General features: G+C 37.0%; 5 protein-coding genes across 5 annotated transcripts; 3 read left to right on the forward strand and 2 right to left on the reverse strand.

Moving 5' to 3' along the window:
- Positions 1-911: 911 nt before the first annotated feature.
- On the forward strand, positions 912-3,714 carry LOC118435532. Its single transcript, XM_035851708.1, has 2 exons — positions 912-2,496; positions 2,924-3,714. Exons 1-2 carry the CDS (start codon positions 2,115-2,117, stop codon positions 3,031-3,033), a joined length of 492 nt encoding a protein of 163 aa, XP_035707601.1. The 5' UTR covers positions 912-2,114; the 3' UTR covers positions 3,034-3,714.
- A 2,188-nt stretch (positions 3,715-5,902) lies between these two features.
- Positions 5,903-7,251, forward strand: LOC110849946 (peroxiredoxin DOT5). Its single transcript, XM_022097429.2, has 2 exons — positions 5,903-6,222; positions 6,400-7,251. The coding sequence occupies exon 2, from the start codon at positions 6,420-6,422 to the stop codon at positions 6,981-6,983; it is 564 nt and encodes a 187-aa protein (XP_021953121.1). The 5' UTR covers positions 5,903-6,222; positions 6,400-6,419; the 3' UTR covers positions 6,984-7,251.
- A 232-nt stretch (positions 7,252-7,483) lies between these two features.
- On the reverse strand, positions 7,484-10,565 carry LOC118435829 (alanine aminotransferase 2-like). Its single transcript, XM_035852281.1, has 4 exons — positions 10,155-10,565; positions 9,848-10,066; positions 9,010-9,096; positions 7,484-8,949 (listed from the first exon to the last, which is right to left on the reverse strand). The coding sequence occupies exons 1-4, from the start codon at positions 10,170-10,172 to the stop codon at positions 8,809-8,811; spliced, it is 465 nt and encodes a 154-aa protein (XP_035708174.1). The 5' UTR covers positions 10,173-10,565; the 3' UTR covers positions 7,484-8,808.
- A 533-nt stretch (positions 10,566-11,098) lies between these two features.
- On the reverse strand, positions 11,099-14,179 carry LOC110849850 (alanine aminotransferase 2-like). The gene is made up of 7 exons (XM_022097312.1): positions 14,086-14,179; positions 13,868-14,001; positions 12,730-12,868; positions 12,420-12,425; positions 12,208-12,329; positions 11,609-11,794; positions 11,099-11,251 (listed from the first exon to the last, which is right to left on the reverse strand). The coding sequence occupies exons 1-7, from the start codon at positions 14,177-14,179 to the stop codon at positions 11,099-11,101; spliced, it is 834 nt and encodes a 277-aa protein (XP_021953004.1).
- A 5,705-nt stretch (positions 14,180-19,884) lies between these two features.
- On the forward strand, positions 19,885-21,571 carry LOC110849614 (trypsin-1). The gene is made up of 3 exons (XM_022097044.2): positions 19,885-19,992; positions 20,312-20,784; positions 21,276-21,571. The coding sequence occupies exons 1-3, from the start codon at positions 19,935-19,937 to the stop codon at positions 21,540-21,542; spliced, it is 798 nt and encodes a 265-aa protein (XP_021952736.1). The 5' UTR covers positions 19,885-19,934; the 3' UTR covers positions 21,543-21,571.
- Positions 21,572-26,959: the final 5,388 nt, after the last annotated feature.

Below are 26,959 nucleotides of genomic sequence, written 5' to 3' on the forward strand. Positions count from 1 at the left end.
TGTCATTATTTATCTTTTGTAGATTCAGATTATGCATTTTATAATTTCTATTTCTTCAACTAGTTTCAAAAAATTTTAAACTTTAATAAAATGTTTTAATTGATAGGTTTATAATTAAAATATCAAAGTGGTTTAATTCCCAGCTGAGATCATGTCTGCCGAAAATATCAGATAGGTGAATACCGTGACCTTTTCAGGCAGAAATTATGGAAGAAAATATTTTGATTTTCGCCCCAAACTTATTCTCTCGCCGAAATATTTCGGTTGAAATTTTCGCCCGGAATTTTTTCGGCCGAAAAAAAAGTAGGTGAATACTTAGCTTTAGGTGGGAAACGTTATCACCGCACGGTGAAGTCACATATGCACACCATTCGATGACCATTAACACGGGTTGTTAAGAGCGTACAGTTCATCAGAGTTCAGCTATGTACATACATATACTTTTAAAGCGTATAATTCTAAAGGGGTGGCTAAAATTTATAACTCTGTTTTGTGACAATGCATCGTCACAAAATAGTTAATGACGCAAATCGTTCCGTCAACCGTCATACAAAGTTTGCACGAGAGTTAACCTCTTAATTGGAGCTTGACACTGCACTGTAAAGCTCCAATTGGTAACCGCATTAAATATGTATCGAGCTAATCCTCAGAACAGTTTGGTCATTTAATTCTCGGATTTCCGTTGCCATGTTAACCTAATTATTTTGCTTTGCCAAATAACTTACCATGTAATCCTAACCTTGCTGCTAAATTACCATGTATTTAATTGCATGCATAATGCATGTGTATGTACATGGACACTAGTCCGTATTGAAGTTCAGTTGCATAACCACATAAAAGGAAATATTTTTTTAAATTGGAATGGTTTCTATAAAAACAAGTTAGTCTCAAGTCAAGTTTCACTATTTTGTTCTCAAGAAATTTCATATTGCATTTTATTTGAAATTCTAGGCAAGAAAGGTAGGTAGATAAATACGTAGTTAGATTTAATTCCCAAGTTCCCTTGGTATTTTACAACATAGGTACATAAATAGATACATAAATTCATAAGTATTGTGTTGTATTTTTATTTAGAAATATTTTAAATCTGTCCCCATAAAAATATAAATATGTATGTGTATACATACACATATTTGTATTAATAAGTGTATACACTTATTAATACATGTGCATAAATACCTTTCAATATTTACCTTACACTATTAGTTTAGCTTTTAGCTAATGATTGTGTTATACAACTTGCAAAATGATGGACATCCTTAAATTAAATACAAAATCAATGCTCTCGTTAATTTGTTATCAGTGACATGTGCACTAATTACTAGAATTAGCAAATAAGCGTCCGAACATGTGCACATGTATTTAGATAAATCATACAAATCAAGCCGTGCTAATTATACCTACCATATCATAAAAAATATCCAAATGTAAAGTTGAGTTTTAATTTAAGTAAGTATAAACACAGCATATGTACGAGCTCGTAAATATGTATTTACTACGTAATTTCAAATCGGCAAGAACTATGTAGGTATATATGCTCGGCCATGTGTTTATAGTTTTTCGGATTTTAACTCCATTATATTTACTTTACCGGAAGTGATAAATTTTACTTCAGCCATAATTATGTAGTATTCAATTTAAGGAATTTGTAGGCTTGAAGTGTATTTGACATGTGCCCTCTGCTGAACTATATGCATACAACAGATATGGTCGCCAGCTTCAATGTACACACAAATATTTAGATAGGCTTATCTAAAGTGATGGGTAGTTACCAAGCGGTATTCAGATATGATTCTACCAAAGTGGACTTGATAAGTAATACCGCGTAGTAATAGCTCGATATTGTTTTACCATGTCGGTAGTAAATTTTTGCGAACGGATGTAGTTTCATATCGAGTGGTACCAACTTTAATATCGAGAAATCAATATCTGATTAAATATACCGGATTTTTAAGTGTATTACGCAGATGGGTGTGGACCTACGCACATAACTTTGCAGTGTAGCAAGGTGCAAATTGTACCAACACTTTGATTGATCACTGAGGCAAATTCCTCTTAAAACCTCAATCTCGATATACATAATTTCCGGTTGTATCATTTAGCCAAAGTTCAAAATGAAGCCATATCGGTCAGAAACTGTCCGATTATTTAACCTTTTATACTACGCAAGACCGTTTTTCTGGTATGGACTCCCCATCCAAGTTTCCGTTAATGGAAACTGTGTACGTCTCGTCAAATCGGGCAAGCTTATCCATACGATGGCTCCACTTGCCTTATCATTCGTTAACACGATAGTCCTGGGGTTGGGAATACCGTGGAGAATGACAAATCCGGTCATCACTAAAAGTCGGCGATTCATTTTATCAGCTTACCAATGGTTCCTCGTAATGGAAGTGGTTTACTTTTTCTTATTTTTCATGATTTTATTGGGATTCGACGACATCTTGATACAAACTTGTAACTTGACGGATCAATACATCCAACAATTGGGAAAAGGTAATTTATTGGATTTTTTCTTAACTCATTTCGTTACATACATAAATTGTATGTATATTGAGTGTTGTAATGTGTCATTTTTACACTCGTCAATTCTAATTCAGCAATTCGAACTTATCAATTCGAAGTCATCAATTGACACCCATCAAATCAATCCTGAGTCGTTGTCACTGCGTATGTACGAGTTTCACATATTTAGCAAAATATAACTTCCGCCTTATGTGTTTCATATGTAATAAGTATGATTTGCAAGAAAATCTACTTACATAAAATTATCGGTCGAATTATGATATTTTTTGGCTAAAAATTGATGCACCAATTTCTAACATAACACTCATTTGTGCTAGTATACAACTTATGTACATGAGTTTACTTCACTTCACGACCTTAACCAACAAACTGACAAGTTCTTATTTAATCTTTCTAGCTGTCCCCGCCGAACGAAAGCTATCCCGTCGTCCCGTCTTTCTCGACCGCATTATCCGACTCTTCGTCTGGGCCGGAAACATAGGCAAAGTATGCCGACGCATACTTTGACCGCGTGTTACACCTCGGAAGACAAGATGGCATGCAACACTTCAAAGTCTATCATCACCTCGCGATCCTTTATCGAATCCCAGTCCCGATAAATAAATTCGGCTCCTTCCTCACAATTACGATGACTGGTGTGAGTTCCGTCGGTTTTTCGTACATCCTTGTCCGATGGCATGGGGAAATTCGGGTAGTATTTTTACTAATTTGCGGATTCGGCCTATTCACTGCGAACTATCTGCAAATGATGATTTGTAATTATAGCGCCTACGTTAACGACAAGAGTAAAGAATTATTGTGTAAGTACAGGAAAGGGTTGGCGAATATTGGAGAAGCAAGGAAAAGGAAGGAGATGGCGAGATGGATTAGAAGCATGGAACCGTTTGCGTTATGTGTTGGAATTGGGGAGATAACCCTTTTCATTTTGGACAGGGAGAGTAAAGTATTTGTTTTTAAGACGATGTTGGATTATTCAATGGAAACGGTTTTCACGTAGCTTGTATAAATAAGTTCTGGTACAATTGATTTATTGTCAAATATGCTACAGAATAGTGAGACAGTTGACGCAGTCCTTGGTATAAAATCCGTAAACTTATGTATATAAATACTTCCGAGGAAAATTAACTTATTTAGTTTTTATAAACTTACTCACAAAGGGAAGGTCCCCGACTGCTTATCGTGTCCAGGGTACCCACTATGTTTTTTAAAATTTACTAGGACACCAGATAAAGGATTCATTCATATTTCCGTGTAAAACTCATATTTTGCGCCATGGCGTGGCTCCAAACTTAAAAATTTCCATTTTAGACAAATTTCAAACCCTCATAACTTTTGCAGTTTATGTCGGATTTTCAAAATTTTATGCTTAAAATGATCACAAAAGTCGAAATTTTTGAGAAAAAAATAAAAATAAAAAGTTTCTAATTTTTGAGATATTTTTTGCATTTTTTTGACGAACACCCATTTCTATGAAAATTACGAAATTTTGCAAAAAGTTAAAAGCGATAATTTTGGAAAAAATTTCATGGAATACGAAAGTTGAACTCCTTATCATGATTTTTGCCAAAAATTTTTAAAATCCGTCTAGGATTTCAAAAGTTATGTCGGTTTCAAAAATAAAAACATTCAAATTTCGCGAATTTGGCGCCACGTTACGACGCTAAATATGAGTTTTACACGGAAATATGAATGAATCCTTCATCTGGGGTCCTAGTAGATTTTAAAAAACATAGTGGGTACCCTGGTGTTTATTATGTGTTATTATCCGTACATACACATGTGTATGTACGGATTGCATGAATTGTCTCAGTGATTTTACTGGGTGAAATCCATGTCAAAAATTTTAAACATTTTTAGCTAGGTATACCTAGCAAAAAATAATGCGTAAATATATGGTATGTGATTCTTTAATAGCAAGGAATAGTCTGTGGGTATTATTTATTATTAACATAAACATTGATAAACTATGAAATACACTTAGTTGGCTTGGGGAGTAGAGGAAAAACCCGATGTTGGTGGGTTGGGAAAACCTTTACTTGATCCGGATAGGCGTCCGAGATCACCATTCGGCCCCTTACATGATTTTTGTAAATAAAACGACCTATCATTTAAAATATAAAATAATTCTTCTAATCCTCGTTGACTGGGGACAGCTCCCATGATTGATGCCGCATTCCCGCGTTGAACTGCCAAACTAATCCGTTGAATGAGAAAAGTTGTCGACATTGGTCTGTGGTGAAATAACCAGTGGTGATGAATAACAATATCAACACTGACGACGATGAGACGAGAATGGAAAGTAAGGAACCTTGTATGGACTCGGCTTTTAAACATGTATGTACATATGTAAGTGCATTTAGTTATAAGGTGATCGTCGCCAAGGAAAGACTAGCATCCATTTTGCCGTGATTACTTATTTAGTTGCCTATTGTTTTGTATATCCATAATTCAGATTAGTTATGTATCTACTACCTTTTATGATTAAAGTAACCTGGAAAGTGATAAGTTTTATGTCACTTCTAAAATAAAATACAGTAATTTTATACATACGTATACTACAATAATATTTGAAATGTAACTTTGCAATGACAGCGGGGCGGTGACATTTTGAAACAAAACATTTATTTCCTCTCATTCTTACATACAAATGTTTATAAATTCTTTTAGAAAGGATATTAAATATTTCTGGTAGTGATATATGTTTCTGGGACCGTTCTATTACGGTAAATCGGGATAATCCCTCAATTGTGTGCAACCTAGTGTTTTCTGCGTTGTGGTGAATTATTGCGAAATGGCCATGGGAAATTCGTTATATTTTTGCATGGCTAAATAAATATCTACATAAGAATAAGAGATTATGTATTCCTGATTTAACTGAGTAAAAAAATACATAATAAATCAGTAGCCGCGGGGGGGGGGGGTGTCCTCAGGCTTATTCGATGTCCCCATCATCCATCATCTTTTATGTTATGTTTCACGAGAAGTGTGTACGAGGCCGGGAATTCTCTCACTCCTGAAAGAAGCGAACTGCAAAATTTTATAAAGGTTGTTGCATGCAAATGTACTTTGTGTGTTGGGCGGAATTATCTGTGTATCTGGTATCAAGACACTACATACATATGACACCCATTAAAAAACAATTTGCATTGTATTATTTACATATATTACATAAACGTCGTTTTTGTGTTTTTCTAATTTAAGCTCTACCCAAGTCCCTGCTCTCTTCATGGCTAGCATTTGTGGGAGTATTGATTATCATACAAGATAATTCTCATGTAAGACAAATTCGCAATATAATAATTTCTAAGATATTAGGGGTATTCATCATTAGTCAGTACTTATAATTACTAGCAAAATAAAGTTCGCAAACTTCGCAAATTTGCTTGGATGAAAAAATTCTTGCTAGTCGAAAAATGTATTGCCATGGAAAAATTTGACCTGAAATGAATCACCCTATTATATACTTCGCACTCTTATAAGTAATTGTGTGCTATGCGCGATCTTGAATAACTCTCTATATCGCTCGTACATAAGTACGTGCATACATTTAAAGGTTACGTAACCTAACCTTGAGTCAATCAACAACTCCAAAATCAGCAGATTGGCCCACTACTCATCCACTTATGCGCAAAGTGAATTCTGTTCTCTTTCCATAATTCATTTAGTGATTGAAGTTTTCAAGAGAAAGTAACCAAGGTAACTAAAATTTTACAGTTTGAACTATTAATATTATCTAAGTACTACACTCCAAATAAGAGTTTTGTCAAATTTACAATGTAATACTTTTGATAAATAGATTGGTAGTCAAGTGATAAAAAATCTTTACACTGTGTTGAAATTTCTAAACGTTCATTTATTATAATTAAATTGCAGCTAGAAGATCCCAACCCGACATGTCATTCCCCCTGCCAGCCGACCTCCCCGTGCCGAAAGATGATGGTGCGTGTGACCACTTAATCCCAGGCACACTTATCCCATCGATAACCTTAACGGCAACGGATAGTTCGACCGTCAACTTATCCACCCTCCCGGGCACCGTGGTCATTTATTGCTACCCACGAACTGGGCAGCCTGGTGTACCCTTGCCGGATGGGTGGGACCTCATCCCAGGTGCGAGAGGGTGCACCCCGCAATCCTGCTCGTTCATGGATCACTTCAAAGAATTGCAAAAACTTGGCGTGTCCCACGTCTTCGGCTTATCCACACAGGACACGGCTTATCAAGCAGAAGCCTGGCAACGACTCCACCTTCCATTCAACATATTGAGCGATGAGAAGAAAGAATTTGTCAATGCGTTAAACCTTCCAACTTTTGAGGTTGAAGGGTGCGGCGTGTTGGTTAAAAGGGTCACGATTTTGGCGAAGGAGGGGAAAATATTAAAGGTCTTTTACCCTGTGTTCCCGCCGGATAAGAGCGCACAGGTTGTCATGGATTGGTTGAAGGATAACGGCAATTAAAACTTGTGGAGAGAAGGATGCATGACAATTTATGTAATAATTTATTGAGGCATTTCACGTCAACCTTCGTCACTCTGTCTGTACCCACGTACATGCATACATAAACTATAAAAATTTACGAAGATAAAGGGCATGTTTTTTGAAAGATTAATTGGTTACGGACTTATGATGGGTGACGTTAAGTGCTTTATTATTGACATCTTTATGCAACTTGATATGCAATTGCTGATATATCAAATCGAATAAATATGTGAATGTAAATATGTACAAGGTGAGAATCCAAAATTCACTCATTCATTGCCACTCTAAGATATCCAATCTTTTAGGTAAGAAGAAATAAACATTTCATAAACCGTTTACTACGCATCAGTCAATTTCAACTCAATTAAAAAATTCGATAACTTACACATACAAATGTATATAATTTTTAGTATCTTCAGAGCTTGATGATGTATGTACAAATCCTCCTAGGCAACTGGTATTAAATTATTACTGGCTGGAGTTTCTACTGTATGTAGGACGCATTTTTAAACATTTTTATTTGTAACCGTTATTAGGATAATGCGTTTTGAATGACAAGTATATTTGTCAACCGAAACCTCCTATGTACATACAAATAAGCTCCATAATCTGTATATTTACATACTAAAGCAATACATCTTACTTGTAGGATGTTATACAGTTATATTCAGCTTCCTTCCGAATAAAAGTTGCACTTTAGGGTAATCGGTCCTTAATAACCTTTTAACGAGTCGTTTAAGAATATGAACATTTTTGAACAAGCTCTCAGTTATTTATTACAAACTAGACGAAGGACAACTACTTATTTATTAAGATTTACATCAATTCCCCTGCAGTTTAATTATCTGTAAAGAAAATACATACAAAATATTGTTCCCATCCTGTTTTCCATATCGGAAGCAACAATTTGAATTTGGACCTCAAAATAGAACCATGTCTGATAACACCAAGGTAATAAATACGCACTTGTTCTTGTACGTTTATATTTTGCATATTTACATATTCAAATTTTTTACTTATGCATTTGACGAACTAGAATTGCATATTACAGTTTTTCACTACATCTTTCTCATATGGATTACAATGCACAATTGTTCAGGAATACGTATGATTCGGGCTGAAAATTCAACCGAACCGGAAAGATTACAAAGTTTGGATAGAAACTCACTAACCATTGGCCTTGTTAAGAGCAATTATCGCAAAATGGAGTATCTCGTCCATACTCCGGCATATTACCGCATGCTGGAAATAATTGAAGAGCTAAAGAACGTATGCAAATTAATTAATGTATTTATGTACATGTCTGTGTAAACACATGTGTAGACATGGACCGAGTACTCGGCGCTGCCGAGTACTCGGCAGGTTTTGACCGTGCTCTCACTACTCGGACTCGGCCGAGTATTTTCTGCGTGCTCGGCCGAGTATTTCTTAAATTTTTATATGCATCCAGCATTTTACCCGGTACTTACACCGAGCGGTTCAAATCATCCAGCATGTAATTTTTGCAATCAACATCAAACTTACTTGAAAAAGACACCAATGAAATTTGTTAATTCTATCCGGTAATCAACTTTAATCGAAATGTTGGAACAGGAAGAAGAATCAGTAGCTTCACGTGATTCCGTCCACCAGTTCTCAAAATTGAGGTGCTGGTAATTAAATATTATGTAAACAATGATTTTTTGATGATCTTTTTGACAATTTACTCGGTGGCCGAGCCTTGCTCGGTACTCGATTGCCGAGTTTTGCTCGGTGCTCGGCAAACGAGTGGAACTGGTGTATCTAAAATTATCCGTTCGACGAGTTAATAATTTGTGAAAATGTATACAATTTTAAATAATAATATGTACGAAATACCACTTTGGTTTAAAATTATTCTTGCCCTGTCGGTAACGTCCCGCGGAAAATGCTCCATCAGTGGTGGGTAAGCCACCGAACTTGTCACCTGCGGATTTAAATATTATAGTCGTTCAAAAAATCGAAAAAGTTGTCACAATTTAAGTACCTGACGAAGAAACGTGTTTGGTGGTATTGGTGGGCCCAATATGGTGAGTGCGGCGTCAACAGTGTGATTAAAAGGTTTAGGTACACCCTGGATTTGATAAGATGAAAGTGTATTAGATATATACATATACACCGTAAATAATTTTGTAAATAATTTTATAAATGTAAATGTAAATGTAACTGTAAATAATTTTGAAACAAATCGTCACCCGCGGAGGTACTATACTGCTCTATTTTTGGGTAACGATTTATGAGACGTTTTATCACCAGAAGGAGACAAGCCAAAAGCTCGTGTATCAAACACACGTGACGTCGTCATTTAAAAAATTGAACATTTTTATCTGACAATAAGACTTTTTTTTTGCATGACAGTATTAAATTTTTTAAATGACGACGTCACGTGTGCTTGGTGCATGACTTTTTGACTTATCTCCCCCTGGTGATAAAACGTCTCCTAAATCGTTACTCAAAAATAGAGCAGTATAGTACCTCCGCGGGTGACGATTTGTCTCCAAATTATTTAGAGTGTACATAGCTATATATTAATTTTTTATAATCCATTGCCCGATCCAATCCAACTGGATCAGAAGTTTTTTGGATGGATTGGAACTGATAATATTTCGGTTGAATTGCATCTGATTTTTATTTCGTACGTACATTCACTGCCAGAAATCTCATAATCAAGCAGATATTGGCCATTCGGTATCAAAGTTGTTAGCGCTTGGTATTAAAATTATACAAGGCCGTACAAATTTTCTACCAATATGAAATTAATTCACTATCTTTTAATATCGATAGTGAATAAATATATGTACATATTCATTTAGATAATCACCTACATTTTTTAACTCTTCAATTATTTCCAGCCTGCGGTAATATGCCTGGCTATGGAATGGATATTCCATTTTACGATAATTACTTTTAACCAGACCAATAGTCAGTGAATTTCTATCCCAATTTGTTAATTTTTTAGATACAGTTGCATTCTCAGCACGAATCGTACTTATTCCTATCGAGCTGTCCTGTATAATCCATGTAAGGAGGAAGTAGCATAAAAACTGTAATATGTAAATGTGCAATTTTTATTATAATTAAAAAAATAAAGGTGCACATACATAAGACAATAAAAGTGTATGTATTTATTACCTGACCGCTACCAGGCATCGCTCTACTTTTTTTTATTTTTAAGTATGAATTCAATCTGTATCTTCCGGTGTCGAAAACAATATATTACTAATTTTTCTTAGCTTCAAGTTTGCTAAATTAGACGACCGGCGAACGTCAATATCAGTAAATATGTAGTTAGATGGGAACACCCATATGTTATGTCACGTAAAAATTAAGATTTTCAGACCCATCCTCTCCCTCTTGTCACGCGTGACATAATTGGTGGACATCCCCTATTCCTTCGTAATTAGAGTAAAACGTGCAATGAGGATGAAATGGAAGGAAAGCGCGCACTTGGTGGTATTTCGAAAGGGTCGAAATTTAGCCTTCTTTGTCAAAGTTTCGATCTCAGATGTCGTCTGCAGTTCGGCGAGGGATTCACTGCACATGGACGCGTCTCGTGTGTGAATGAGAGCAAGGTGAAGGAATAAGCAGAAATATGTAAATTGTTAGAATATGAAACCGTTATACGGAACAGGAAATAACCGTATGCGTTGCGGTTTATTAGAAATGTGACTTTGTTTAAAAATGTATTTTTCCCTGATATCATAAATATGCATTTGTATGTATATATGTATTTACAGGATAATTCCGAGTGCGACTCCGGTCTTATCCTTCCCTCTCGAATCGAGAGTCTCGATTTGCATACAACAATTTAAATAAATATCATTGGCAAAAATTCTGAGTATTTAGTTTAGGGTATAAATATTTTTTTAATCATTTAAATCTGTTACAACTGAGTGTATTAGATACATTTGATTAATTTTCAAGCATACTTCTTCAAGAAAATATCATTAAAATCCTTGACTGGCTGGAGAAACCCGTCCACCAAGTCCACGCTTGTTGGGATGATCAGTCTAAAAACGAAACAAGAGAGGCCAAATTAAAGTTTGGCCTGGAATGAAATTTTAGGAAATATAAAATTACTTAATGTGACTCTGATTAGAGGGCAAACCATAACCAGACCCCACTTCTACATAAATTCCAGTCGCCTCTAACAACTCCAAGGAGTAAAACACGTCAGGAAACGTGCCAGCATTCACAGCTAGAGTTACTGCTTTTTCGGGAATTGTGATCTAAAAATTATGGATATAAATCCTTCGTTAATTTTAAATTGTACAGGATGGTTTAAGTAGATAAATGTCTCGCTGTGTGGAAAATCTTGCAAAGGGAAAGCCCCTATAGCTTAATTATGTAGTTACTTATAAGATTTGGGATTTAGATTTTTATAAATGAGATATTTTCAAAACTGGGGAACACTGACGAAAAATCTTAAAATGTTTGATTTCAGTATCTAGTGGAAATTTACGAATTTTTCTCATAAAAAAATTTCCATTATAGCGTGACATTCAAACCATCATTTACATATATAATTACAATTTTTAAAGAATATATGTTTCCTAGATTTTTGTCATCTCTCTGATGATGCGTACCTTTGGAAAAACTACAAATCCTGCTTCCAACTTGGGCTGATAAAAGCCTGGAATGCTATTTAAAAATTTAACAATTTTATCCGCAACTATTTTACGATTCGAAAATATGGCGAGTTTCTCTCTTTCGAACAAAGTGTATGATGGTTCCACAACAATTGGTGGATTCACCATGGCATACAGCCCAACCTAGAAATTGTGTCCAAACATACACTCTTAATAATTCGGTGACAAGTTGTCACCCGCGGAGGTACTATAGTGCTCTATTTCTGGGTAATGATATATGTAGGTGAAGTTTCGTCACTAAAGGAAAATAATTCATATTTACACATAGACTTGATGTCGTTAACGACGCGTCGTTATTAACAGATTTAATACTTTCACGTACAAAAATTGTATATTTAGATCAAGTGTTCAATAAAATAACTACATCACGTGTGTATGGCACATAATTTTACGATTTACAATTTTTCATTGGTGATACAACGTATCATCATCACCCAAAAACACAGCCCTTGATTACCTCCCAGGGTGACGGCTTATCGCCAAATTATTTAAGGTGAACAAGTCTAGGGTACTTTGATAGAGATGATTTAACTTACCTGCCCCATTAGATTTGGACACTGTTTAACCGATAAGAGTTGTACCAATACGGCCCGTATGGCAGGGTCAATATTGTAAATTTCCATATATCCGCCACGCAAAGTTGGCTCGTTGGTGAACCCTTAACAAAGAATGCGTTTCTAATTTCTTACTGTTAAGCAGTTACTCGTGATTAGGAAACTCTAAATTAAGTTAAATACATAAAATTTACTCAAGCCTGTGTAAAACAGACATTAACGTAGTAACTGGATAAATTTTCCCCAATTTTGGTGTATCGCGCTCTATTTTAAGTAAATTTTGCACAACTAGAGTGTATCATTAATTAGTAAAGAATAGTACTCATGACGGATATTCTTTATGAAAAAAATTAGCAAAAACGAGAATAAGAAACTAAGCAACATATTGCAACCGTTTTTAAGGAACAATCCCATTTGGTAAACTTCTAAGTAATTCCAGTGAAGTAGTAATTTATTGGAAAAACCAGAACGTGCCGTTTTGCGTGAATAATCCGTCCTGAGTACCAGCCTTGAAGTCACCTTTACCCTTTGAAATTGAGTTGAAAGAAATAAGCTCCACCTTATTAAACGGGTGATGCATCTCGGCGACGACTTTCCTCACAGAAATAAATGGCTCACTGCTGACCAGGGTGAGTTGAAATACCTGTCGGAAAAAAGTGGACCAGATAAAAGAAAATTGTTGACTACATATGTAATCTCCTTAGTTACATGCTTATATCATCCGCAAATATGACGACCTTTCTGTGATGCGCAAATTTGACTATGTCTTCAATTGTCTCTCTTCGAAAAATTTGTCCTGTAGGATTTCCCGGATTTATTATAGCAATAGCTCGAGGTTGACAATGACATGATCGCAGGGCTTCTTTATACGCACGGTCCAACTCTGACTGTTTCAGTTCCCAATTGTTGTCGATGGATAAGTGATAATTAATCTGGGGTTGGGTAAGGTAGAGATTTTTTTTAGAAATAATTTAGATATTTATATATGTAAGTCATTTAATTACCCGTGTCAATCCATGCTTTGAAATTAAACTGGAGTACAATGAATATAGCGGAACGGGGACCATAATTCCGGCCGGGAGTAAGTTATCGTTCAATTGGATCAATTGAAAGGCCAACTATTTGGATATTAGTGTACATTTGATAAGAATTGTGTTCGTGATGAAATCAGTGGATTGAGTGAAGATTACTGTTCGTTCAAAAAAGATTGGCAAAAGTCCTTTAATTTTCCTACAAAGTTAAAATCTGTAAATCTGCCAGACAACCTTTAAGATTTTTTCCCTATTTTTTAACGAATAGCACATAATTTCGTGGGTTCGATTTACTGGCAAAGCGGAGGGCGAATCCAGGGAAGAAGGGTAGGGTATATGTCTACATATTTATACCCTGCGAAAATATTTTGAAAGTTTCGGGAATTTTGGAGCATTAAAAAATTCTCATTTTTTGGCAATTTTTAAAGGTTCCTGGAATTTTCAAATATATTCAGGGAAGTTTTGAAAATTATTTCGAAATTGAGAAAGATTCCTGGGATTTTTCGGAAATTTTAGCATTATCCTGTGGGTCATGGGAATTCTCCAGGATTTTATTCCCCCGATTTTCCGGAAAAGAGCAGAAATCAAACCCACACTGCATCATTTCTTACGGAAAGTCCAGCGCTGACGGCATCAGTCAAGAGGATATCGTCCATGTGCGTGGTAACGTTGTCCCGTTGGGAAATAAAATTTGTCACGTGTTCCCTAACAAGCTTAAATCCATCTAGAACAATTTCCTCTCTTTCTAAAAGTTTCAGGATGATAAGTTAATATTTTTTATAAATTTCTATAATATCAAGAATATATATTTTAGGTATGCATGAAATACTTTTTTCGTTTAAAATTGCTGTCGCCCTCTCCACAGCATCGGACGGCAAAAGCTTCATAAGCGGTGGATAGCCCACCGAACTCGTCACCTGCATATTTATCATACTTTTGTCACATTAAACGTAAGGAACGTCCATGCATATATTACGTCATAAAAAAAATCCGATTTTTACACCACCCATCAATCCCTTCCCTATCCTTCCCACGTTAAGTTTGACATGAGTAAGATGAGCGGCCCAAAATCACCTACCCCCCATTTTCGTGACGTAATATATGAACGTTCCATTATACATATGTAATATTTAATTGTGCCGAAATTGTGGCATGCTTACATACCTGACGAAGAAACGTGTTTGGCAATGTTGGTGGACCCAACGTGTCGAATGCGGCGTTAACCACATGACTGAAAGGTTTAGGCACGCCCTGAATTTGATCCGGTGTAAATATTCGCAATTAATTAGAGCTCAATCTTTCTGCTATACTTACACTTTTAGAAATCTAGTAATAAAGTAATACCAAACGGTATTCAAGTATACCAAAGTGGTCTTGATACATAAGTAGTACCAAGTAGTAATAGGCCGGTATTAAAATTTACCATGTTGATATCAAATTTTTATGGACAGATATAATCCCAAGCTGTAGCAACTTTAACACCGAAAAATCAATACCTGCCTGACTATACCGGATTTCCAACAATGTATTATACTTATTTATGAATTAGTGTGTATACACACACATGTGTAGACATGCACCGAGTACCGAAAAAGTCGACTCGGCCGAGCACCGAGTACTCGGCTATATTTTTGACGAGTACTCGTTTCTGCTCGTTTGCCGAGCACCGAGCAAAACTCGGCAATCGAGTACCGAGCAAGGCTCGGCCACCGAGTAAATTGTCAAAAAGATCATCAAAAAATCATTGTTTACATAATATTTAATTACCAGCACCTCAATTTTGAGAACTGGTGGACGGAATCACGTGAAGCTACTGATTCTTCTTCCTGTTCCAACATTTCGATTAAAGTTGATTACCGGATAGAATTAACAAATTTCATTGGTGTCTTTTTCAAGTAAGTTTGATGTTGATTGCAAAAATTACATGCTGGATGATTTGAACCGCTCGGTGTAAGTACCGGGTAAAATGCTGGATGCATATAAAAATTTAAGAAATACTCGGCCGAGCACGCAGAAAATACTCGGCCGAGTCCGAGTAGTGAGAGCACGGTCAAAACCTGCCGAGTACTCGGCAGCGCCGAGTACTCGGTCCATGTCTAATTACCACAGATGTGGACGACATCCTGCTGACTAATGGAGTCAGCGACGGAGTTTCTGTAAGAAATGGTATCAAAACTAATCTACGACGAATCCCTTGTCAAAGTCAGCACATTTTAAGTCGTATCTCAGATATGAGAATTTATTTAAAAAGCGAACTATAGCTTACTAGGTATACTATTTAGGTGGGTGGAGAGTTCAGATATCCCACTATATGCAAATATTGCACACTATATCGGTGTGAAACAATATGCAACAATTTCCGTGTTAAAATCACTTTTGAAAAAGTAAAGACGATTTTAGTGACGCAAGTCTAGGAGTTTTCGCAATGCTTGAATAAAGGTTGAATTTTTGCTTTTCACCTCCTCTACGGATTACACTTTGTCTCCACCTCTGGCGAAGACATTATTTCGCTACGATTCTGATCATTGTCCAAAACAGCCGTCCAAAATGTCCAAAAAGCTCAAAAAGTGTCCAAAATAGGAAATGGGCCAAAATGTTGCAATTTCTTTGTTACAGTTTTTTGAAAATCTAGGTAGATATATTTTATTCTCATTGTTAAGTCGTTTTGAGCATTTATATAGTATTATTTGGAATTTGTTGCTTAAATATGTTTTCTTATGGGAAATTACGAAATTTTCCAGATAGTGCTGTACTACAATTCAAAATTCTCATAACTAATGGGAGATTGCGTATCTTGGCAAATATTTGAAAACATGGTGATAATTAAAGAAAATTTAACATTGTAGCGCATTTTCTATTTTGGATACATTTTGTGCATTTTGGAGGGCTGTTTTGGACAATGATTAGAACCGTAGTGAAACAATGTCACGGGAGTAAATGTATACGGGAGTAAATCAGCGGGGAGTAGATGGTACGGGGAGGAAAATGTATACGGGAGGAGACGAGCGGGAGGAGATGAGCGGGAGGAATTATCCTCCGATCGTATCACGCACGATGTTTTTAATTGGGTCCACTTTTCTCCGACAGGTCTATCAGCTCACCCTGCTAAGCAGTGAGCCATTCATTTCTCTGCGTAAAGTTGTCGCCGAGATGAATTACCCATTTAATAAGGTGGAGCTTATTTCTTTCAACTCAATTTCGAAGGGTAAATGTCACTTAATTAACTACACAATTAATCATACTAGTCACGAGGACTAAATATTTAGTTAATTTTATGTTCAGGATTCACAAACGAGCCAAATTTGCGCGGCGGCTATATGGAAATTTTTAATGTCGATCTTGCCATCCGGGCCGTACTGGTGCAACTCTTATCGGTTAAACAGTGTCCAAATCTAATGGGGCAGGTATGTAGGTAATTTACATAAGGTATTTTTTGCACGTTAAAAAATCCTGTATTAAAGTAATACCAAGCTTAAATACAATAGTGCAACTCTGCCAAAATAGCTGTATTGATCAGCAGTACCGTGTATGTAGCTAAGATTTCACCATATTTTTAGAAATATTTTACGGACTGGTATGCATAATTTTAATACCGAGCGGTAGCAACTTTAGTGCAGAGAAACCAATACCTGTTGTGTGATTATGCTAAATTTCTCACAGCGCAACTAGAAATATTGTTTATGCATTTATGTATGTATGTTGGACACAATTTCTAGGTCGGACTATTTGCCATGGTAAATCCACCAATTGTTCGGGACCAATCATAAGCTATGTTCGAAAGAGAGAAACTCGCCATATTTTCGAATCGTAAAACAGTTGCGGATAAAATGGTTCAAGGGTTAAATAGCATTCCAGGCATTTATCAACCCAGGGTGGAAGGAGGATATGTAGTTTTTCCAAAGGTACATATTTATGTACACATTAGAGAAATTTACGTTATTATGCAAACCTAAACAATTAAAAGTTCGATCTATGTACATATTTAGATCACAATTCCCGAAAAGGCACTCTGGCTCTGAATGCTGGTTTCTATCCTGACGTGTTTTATTCGCTAGAGTTGTTAGAGGCGACAGGACTTTATGTAGAAGTTGGATCTGTTGTTGGGTTGCCCCCTTTTTACAGTCACATTAAGTAATTTTATATAACTTTCGAAAGAGGGGGGTAATCATTACGAACTCGAATTGTAACATATTTTTTTATTAGAACTAAATGCCATCCAAGCCTTGGAGATAAGTAAGTTTGCAATTGAATTTTACGGCAAGTTTTTATTTGCAGACACTGCTAACTACGCGAACTCGTAATGAAAACCCCCACAATAAATCGTTCCATGTAGAATTTACAAATATTTCCACCACTTTCCTATTTGTTTAGATTGGTTATCCCAACAAGCGTGGACTTAGTGGACGGGCTTCTCCAGCCATTAAAAAACTTTAACGAATTTTTCTTGAAGAAATATTCTTGAAATTGAACAAAATGTGACAAATTTAAATAATTTTAAATATTTTATGTAAACGTCCAAATAAAATAGTTACGTAGTAGTATTTACATACATACTCATCAGAATTGCAGGTAAATAAATCTGCTTATCACTTACACAATGTGGCTATTCACGTCAGCCTTTATAAATACATATGTTGTAAGTCCGTGACAACCCAAATTTACGAAATTAACAAACTTTGGATGAACTTTACGAACATCTCGTAGGCAATTTTTGCTCACGGTGCAAAAACCAAAGGCATGTTTTTCGTTCGTAAGCTGATCTATGCAAATGTATTTACGGAATTAAGGGGGTGATACTATTGAAAGTGGCAGTTTTCCCCGCTCGCTTAATTGTTTTAGGAGTCATGTTAAATTTTTCAAGCCTATTACGTCTCATTCGGAATTTAATCAGCTTTCTGAATCCGAAAACCAAAATCCGTTATCTCTATTCGTTCTAAAATGAGAGCAAAAAAAATCCGACAAAGTCGCAAAACGGTTTTGCCAAAACGCACCAAAATTTTTGTTTCAGGGATCGAAAAAACACTCGCAATTTTGTTGCAAATGGAGGAATGCATCGGAACAAAATTAACCGAGTACTGGACAGATACGAGGAACGCGGAAATGCATATTTCAAAAAATCAGTTGGCCGACCTGCCCTCCTGGGATCGGTGAAAGTCGTGAAGAGAGTGGACATAGCTTTTCTCAAGAAACATTATTTATTATTTGCAAGAGTTCGAATTCTAAACTCTAATTGAAAAGTGTATCATAAAGAGATTGACCCCCTTCATCAAAAACAAGCATGTCATGGACATGACGACATTGTGACCGATTGTGACCGATTTTTTTCGAAGCAAAAATATCGATTTTGTTGAAAAAAGAGACGGCGCTCCAAATATTCCTCAAGCGCGTCCAATTGAAGGGTTTTGGGCACTAATCAAGAAGGAATATTCCAATAGACAAAAACCACCCAAAAACTTGCGAGAATTTATACAGGTCATGACGGCAATAATAAAACTCGTTGGAAAAACCAGTGGCAAAACGTTCATGGCGACCGTTCGCAAAAAGCTTGGCTCAATCGGAAGGAATGGAGTGTTTGGACCATTGGTGGACAATTATAAGTAGCTACAGTCCCCATCTATAATTTATATAAATTTCACTAAATTTCCTGTTGCCATTCATTTTTTTACACACAATAAACCAACTGCCACTTTCATTAGTATCACCCCCTTAAGATGGGTGACGTGAATTGCCTCTAAATATGTAAGTAAATCCATACTTATAAAATATAGTCATAACTCATATGTACGTATTAAACACTTTAAAGAATAAAGGCTCTTGACAGTAGGTACTCTTGTCGATTAAGTAATTCATGACGATGATGTGATTAATGACTTTCTGGTCCATGGTCCACATCTGATATATGTATTTTTATCTCAGATAATGAAACCCACGCAGATAAGAAATTGACCGTCGTACTCAAATTAGACGAGTGAACAAGTATATATTTATTTATATACATATCTTTGTATGCAAATATGTATCGCATAAAAAGCACAAACAGAACTCATCAGTTGACGTGCTATACATAAAAATGCTTTTAGTCCGCAATGGTTAAAAATATTGGTGTGCAAAGTCCATACATGATATATTTGAGAGGTGTTTGAAATTTCTTGCTTCAAATTTTGAGTTGGAAATGAACCGATGCATGTAGACCACCCCATGATGGGGGAAAGAGATTAAAAAATTGCCCTTCATATATTTCATGCAGAGTTCATAATATGTGATTAAGGGTGTTCAAAATTGTTAATATCGTCAAATAGTTTACGAAGAAAAATCAAAGGGCTAAGCTTCGCAAACATCGTAACTTTAATTACATGGCGTTTGGTGGCAAAATCGTACAGCCATGACCAAATTCGCATAACCTTTGTAACTTCTTTGACGATACGAAGAATACTAAAGATTGTGAGGGAACCATGAATACCCTCATTGGTTCATTACGTAATGTGTATGTTTTCTTTACGTTCATTCATCACCCAATTCTGGATCAAGGTGCAATATTTGATGATGCATGATAATCAAAATTAGGTTGGGCAATTAATATCGTACGATCGAATCGTTATCAGTTTATTCGATATAAATACAAGATGCAGTCTTCCAGCTCGGTACGTATTCATAACAGTGTCCAATCAAGCATCCATCATGAAGTATAATTTGATCGTCGCACTCTTATCACTGGCCACGCTTGGGTCCACTTTTGGTAAATAATTGATTTTATATTTCTTAAGAAATCTAAGTTTAAAAAATTATATTGGCAGATATTTGAAAGCCATTTGTTGAATTTTGTATTTCTTAAAATAAGAATTTATTGAAATCAAGATTAGAAAGCATAAATTTTTTTTTTGTGGAAATTTTAACCAGCAAAGTAGAAGGCTTAATTGTTGTTATAATGTTTCATTTAAAAAGCTTGACAGTTTTCTTAGTGACCAAGTTTGTATCTCAAAATTTAAATTTTTCAAAATTTGTGTGGATTTTATTAACTTCAAAATGTATAACAGCTCAAATTTAATTTTATCCAGCTTCCCCACGAGCGTTGCGCTCTAACCAGGATGGCAAAGTGGTTGGCGGAACTCCCGCCACGGAGGGTCAGTTCCCATACCATGCCTTAATCCGAATTAAACCGAACGGCAACCCAACCTGTGGCGGGGTCATAATCGGAAACGACCTCGTCCTCACGGTCGCCCATTGTGTCGAATACTTTTCCGCTAACCAGATTTCCGTCATTGGCGGGAAACACTGGCACGCTGAAACGGGGGAAAATGAGCAGTACCGGGACGTTGTGAGTCTCACGATCCACGAGTCGTACGACTGGGTCGACTTGGTCAACGATATCGCCATCTTGCGGGTCGACACACCGTTCGAGTTTAATCAGTACGTTCGACCCGTCCCACTTCCCGCTTTTATGCACGAAACTACGGCGGAAATGGTGGTGACGGGGTGGGGTGCGATTCACCAGAATGGGACGAGGCCTGATGTACTTCAATGGATTCAGGTGAGTGCTGTTTGTTTGTAAAGTAGGGTATTCAAATCCGGTTTTTATCAAATTTTATACAACCGTTTAAAATATTACCCAAAATTCGGTTTTGCACTAAAACGGCCTTGTCGCACATAATAACCGATTTTCTAATAGTTAAATATATTTTGTTTTATAATATCAAATTGTTTTGGATCTACTAAATTTTTACGTATCTTGTTTTTAGGATAAAAATGGACTGTTCTGACACATAGTTTTCCAAAATTAATCCCCAAATTTTATTATGCTTTAAATTTTACAGTATATTGAACGGTCACCTTAAGATTTTGTGTAAACTGATTTCAAATTATGGAAACCGAAAACCGGTTTTACGAAAATTTCAAAAACTGATTTTGGATGCCCTAGTGTGAATGGTGAAATGTTTTTTTCCTGATCGAAATTCGATGATCGATTTTTCAAATTTTCAAATAAATTTATTTATATTTAATTACCTACATACATTTTTTCAGGTGCCCATCGTGGATGACCAGACGTGCCAATACATGCACCCCGACTATTACGTGGATCGCGCCATGTTATGCGTCGGACCGCTAGAGGGCGGAAAGGAGGCGTGTTACGGGGATGCGGGTGGTCCAGTGGTGGAAGTCAATGGAGGCCCGTTAGTCGGCCTGATTGCCTGGGGAGCTCTGGAAGGGTGTGCCCTTCCCGATAAGCCCAGCGTCAATACGCAAATTTCTTACTATGTCGACTGGATTATTACCAACAGTGCTAAATAATTAATAAAGGTTAAACTTTTTATCACAAATATGTTTGAATTTACGAGTTACACTTTGTATCATAACTCATAGCACTACTGAAAGCACTACACAATCCAATTTCAATTAAATTTGGTATTCATTACATATTTTCATCCCCAAATTACGTTCACAAGTTAAATTGTCAGGTTTTTATGTGCAAGCAAATGCTAATGGCTACGTACATTCTGTATTAGTGAACAGGTACATTTAGCCATAGATCGGATATTTTTCGTACTCCGTACTCCGTACTCCTGCCTCCGCGTACTCCGTACTCCATAAAAAGTCGCGTACTCCGGCCTCCGGAGGCCGGAGTACATACTCCAAGCCCGGAGTACTCCGACCTATGATTTTGAGTACGCGCTGATTTTTCTTATCTCATCATGCCATAGAAAACATAGGTTTAACTGGTTTATAGTCGAGGCACTATAATTAGAGCTATTTCTTGATGACACTCATAAGTATATTGATGTTAATTCTTAAATAATAATGTTAAGTGATGAGGATACACCGACGTATGTATTTAGTTTGTCATTGCAAGTGTGCTATAAGTAGCAATCGTGGCTAGTTTGCCGTATATTCTACTTTATTATCAATCATAATTTGTTCCCTTGTGTCTCGATACAAGGTCAAAATAATATAATTACTAATGAAAATGTTTTTTTTAACCAATTCCTATCGATTATGCAATTATAAATTATATTTAAATCGCTGATCTAATTACTTTTGCTTTCCATTTCATTATTCATACTCTGAATTTTAATTAATACAATTAGAAACTAGTCCAATTGACCCAGTCCAACGTTGGACAATCTAGTCAAAACATTATTTAAAAAACATTCGTATTGCAACAACTTTCATCCCTAAAATACATACGTTGGAAACCTGCTTGTGGTATTTTGTCAATCATTCCTTTTTTCTTCATGAGATAGAGTCACTCCATGCAAGGACTAAATAAACCTTGAAATTATTTGAGCTTGTCGTCATCGAATATAATTATATATACATGTAGGTAGGTAGGTATTTATTTCATGATTGATATGGCGACGACAGTAATTTCTTATTCTCACATAGCTATTGAAATTGGTTTTTGTCAAGCCAATTCCCATCGTTCTGGACACAATAAATGCATTATTATATAAACAACCCAATTACAGCATTGATCTAATTATCTGTACCTTCACCTTCAACAGTCAAGAAAATTTGAAGAAAATGAAATATACCAGACATATGTACCCTTGAAAACATTATTTATAAAACCCACATCACAGAAACCTTCATAAGTACATACTCAAATTCACCTCGATGGCATCATGGTTACGGTATTTACTCTCCAAAAGTTCGAGGAGCTCGTAAACTTTGCAAATCGATCCTCCTTCCCGTTAATATGGGATCCTCGCTTGAGAAAATTGACCATATCGCATACAAATTACGCGATATCTGTAGCCATGCAATTCTTTCTTTACGCCGGTACGGTCATAGTTTTGGCACTGACGATTCACAATAAGGGCTCCTCCCACTTCAACTTTCTCCTCTTGAGTTTCTACTGTGTTCTTGGAATGTCCTTCGGGACAAGTGTACTAACTTTCAGAACGCGAGATGTCGCTCGTATATGGAATTCATCTATCGTCTTTGGACAAAACCTGATAGGTTAGGCTTTAGCTTTTAGCTTACCTGCACGTTAATCCCCTTGATCAGTTTGCACCGCATCTTATTTAACTCATGTATATAGCTCATCAATTTCAAACTTTTACATTTTTTAATTGTTAACAAAATTATCTACTTTCAGCCAACTGGTGGCCCGAACCTACCTCCATGGCAGAAATAACGTTCAACCGAGCTTTCCTCCAAGCTACGATCCCCGCCAATATCATCCTCAACTTACTGCCCGTCTTTAGCGTCGGCCATATCCTCATAGATCACAGACATTCCGTCCACATTCCCAACCTATTGCCACACGGGACACTCATCTACTGGGTCACCTACCTTCTCTATACAATTCCGTACATATACGCTCTATTCTACTTCGTATGCCGCATTAAAATCATGATTTCTGCTACTACCTTACAATTGATGCTAGTTTTCCCACTTCTGCGGCAGGAACTCCGCCTTGGGCAAGATGCTTCCCGCCTAGTGAACAGAAAATACCCTTGCGTGTCAGAATTTCTCAAATGTCCGGAAAATATCGTTGTCGTGTATCGCAGCTTGCAAATAATCATGACCGACATGTGCTACACTTTTGGTCTCGCCATCCCTCCTATACAAGCCGTACTTGGGCAAGTTGTCATCTCAACTGCGTACCTGCTCATAAGTGGAGGTAAAGATGGCGCGAATCCGCGGAGCAGAATGACCATGGTCATCCTATTCGGCACTATTCCCTTTTGTATCGCGTCCTGGACGATTATGCTGACCTGCGCGGGAATGATGTATAAATCTGCGACGGACTGTATCCTATCGTGGAAGACGGGATGGGCTCATTGGGATTGTTCGATTCACGGTCATAGTTTAATAGAATATAAGTTAGAATTAATTGTAGAGTTATGAATTGGTCCATCTAGTAATTTTTGATAGTGCATTTTGAGTATTTGGTAAATGATCCTTATGGCGAATCATGATCCTTATGGGGAATCGTGATCCTTATGGAGAATCATGATCCTTATGGAGAATCGTGATCCTTATGGAGAATCATGATCCTTATGTACGTGCATTACCTATGTACGTACATTACCTATGTATTGAGTGGGCTGGAGGGATTCGGATAATGAGTAAGTGTAAGTGGGAGAATGAGAAGAAAAGGGGCGCGTTGGTTTGGTAGCTAAGAACTACGTAGTTTTAAGTTAGTAGTAAGAAATATATGATTGTAAGTAGTAGAGTTGGAATTTGTGGTCGTGCGAAGAATAATTAATAAAGTCCTAATTAATTGAAGTTGCTATAATTAATTACAGTTTTCGAGTCTTTATTAGTTCGCCGACATTATTGAAGTAAAGTGAAGTTGTTGGGACTATTTGTTTAAGTAAAAAGGGCACATCTAGGCATAATAATAGTTTTCAAGTTAAAGTGTCCTTATCGGAGCTCAATAACCAGATCTGCAGGCACATTCATAGGTGTTACGGATTCGACGGTTAGTTGGATCGACCGAGCACTACAGGGATTGTGCGAAGGATAGAAAGTATATGAGCAAATTTAGGAAAAGCTGTAAACCAATTTACATCGGGTATCCAGGATTAATGACGATTTCCCGGAAATCTGTAATAAGGTTTGTCCAAGGCGTGGTTCGTGGAACATTTAGAGCATTGTTGATGTTAAATGAATAATAAGATTGGGGTAATTAATTTTGTTGTGAAATCCTGTTAAATTTTAACCCATTGTAAGTCATAGATCATAGATCGGATATTTGGCATACTCCGTACTCCAGCCAGCCACGCGTACTCCGTACTCCATAAAAAGTCGCGTACTCCGGCCTCAGGAGGCCGGAGTACTCCGACCTATGCATTTGGCTCGATACATAGTTTGCAATTATTTTTTTAGCATGACTTTCTGAGTCTACATTTTTGGAAATATTGTTTATGTTCCAAAACTGGATGGCACCTGTGTTTCTCAAAATAGGTATCGCTTGTCCAGCTTATTAAATGCACATAGGGTTTCATTAACTTGAAAATGCAAGCAACCCAGGTGTGCAAGGCGAATCACTATTCTTGAGTGAATCTACAAATAAACAAACGCTTACTGTAAATTTTTCGTTTCAAATTAGCAGCACGTCTCGTTTCGCCTTTTAAACCACGGCCTTTACAAAACGTAAACTTGAGTAACCCAGACCCCGAACGGTAACGAACCGTTACCCGCTCGATGGCCACGACCACGACGCAAATTAACACCAACACGCCAGCAATGGCATAGACAAAAATAACTTTTTGAATGACCAGCTCTTCAAATTCGTTACCGCGATGGGTGGCCGCATATTTCTCGCCGGGTCGAATGTAAGCGTCCAGCTCGAAGGCGGAGTACCACATGGAGAGCAGACCACTTTCGAACATTTGGTTGGTCGTTTTAAAAAATACGTTTCCCGGATCCTTTAAGAAACCCCAGACCAACTGTTGGTTCGTGATGATGGGCTCTTTAACAATGTGACATTCTGCGGATGATTTTCCATTCTGGTGGAATTCTGAATTTTTCTTGTTCCGCTCGAAAACGATGAAGGCTCGTCTCCCAGTGTGGGCAACGGCAAGTTCGTGCATATGAATCCATGAGATGTCTGAACCAAATTCGTTACCGATAACTACACAAATAGATGGAAATGATTAAGTTAATATTTTTTGAATGTCCAAAATACGTACTAAATTGCCTCATATTGAGATAAATGTAACTACACTGTTGTACCTGAATTACCTCCAATGCTCAGTCGTTCCAAAGTCGCCCTAAACCTTTTCTCATTTTCCAAATACTCCTCATAAACCGACGAGTTCACAATTTTCTCATCCACCAACGGATGTGCCGGGACTGCCCTCTCAGTAATGTTTTCCACCTCCGTCTGCACATAGTACTTGTTGTTCACAATTTCTTCGAAATTTTTAAAAATCTTGGGCTCCAACGGTTTTATCACCATGGTCGTGGTATCACCTTCATAAAAGAAGAGGACTATAATCATTGCAGCAGTCAAGGTCAAGTGAATCATGCTAAAAGGGTCGACAGGCTGTCGAAACACAATCGACACGACATCAAACCACGCACATTTTCCGATTTTCGTCGCCTTGACGACTACTCCGCAACTGATTAAGGCTACTAGAAGACAGACCCACGTGGTTGTGTCGAACGCGCGAAATACAATCTCCGTCAGGGCTGAAGGCGTGTACATCACGTTGTTTTTGACACAGTACAAAATGCAGATGGCGTCCTCTCGATAGGTTAGGCGAGCCGTTTGAAACGTGTCGATGTAGTCGGTCTGCTCAATGAAAAGTCCGAACGTTTCTGGGACAAAGATTGTCGAAAAGATGTCAATCACATTCCTGTCGAGGAGGTTGTCGGCCTCCCCCCGGAATTTGAGGAGAACCGGCGTGAAGTTCAAATATCTTTGCAATTCAAGCATGACAATGTACCGCGTGGGAATATCTTTGGCTAGAGAGGCGAGTCGTGGGAGGTGATCAGGTTTATAGGTAAAAGCCTTAATTTTATGACCAATTGTTTCCAGACGGTCTAAGATGATGACAAAATACAAGTAAAAGTTTGGTCTTCTCGAACAGCTTTCTAACATCAAAGGGACGTTGACACAATTAAATTGAATCATTCATTGATAGTGAGGGTTAACGGAAGGGCGAGAAAATCAATCTGTTACATAGATCAATTTTCAATGTGGTGCAAACCATGTTCAGCCCAGATTGTTTTTTAACCATGTGAGTTTGAAA

Source organism: Folsomia candida, unplaced genomic scaffold (assembly GCF_002217175.1).
Source record: "Folsomia candida strain VU population unplaced genomic scaffold, ASM221717v1 Fcan01_Sc005, whole genome shotgun sequence".
NCBI lineage: Eukaryota > Metazoa > Arthropoda > Collembola > Entomobryomorpha > Isotomidae > Folsomia > Folsomia candida.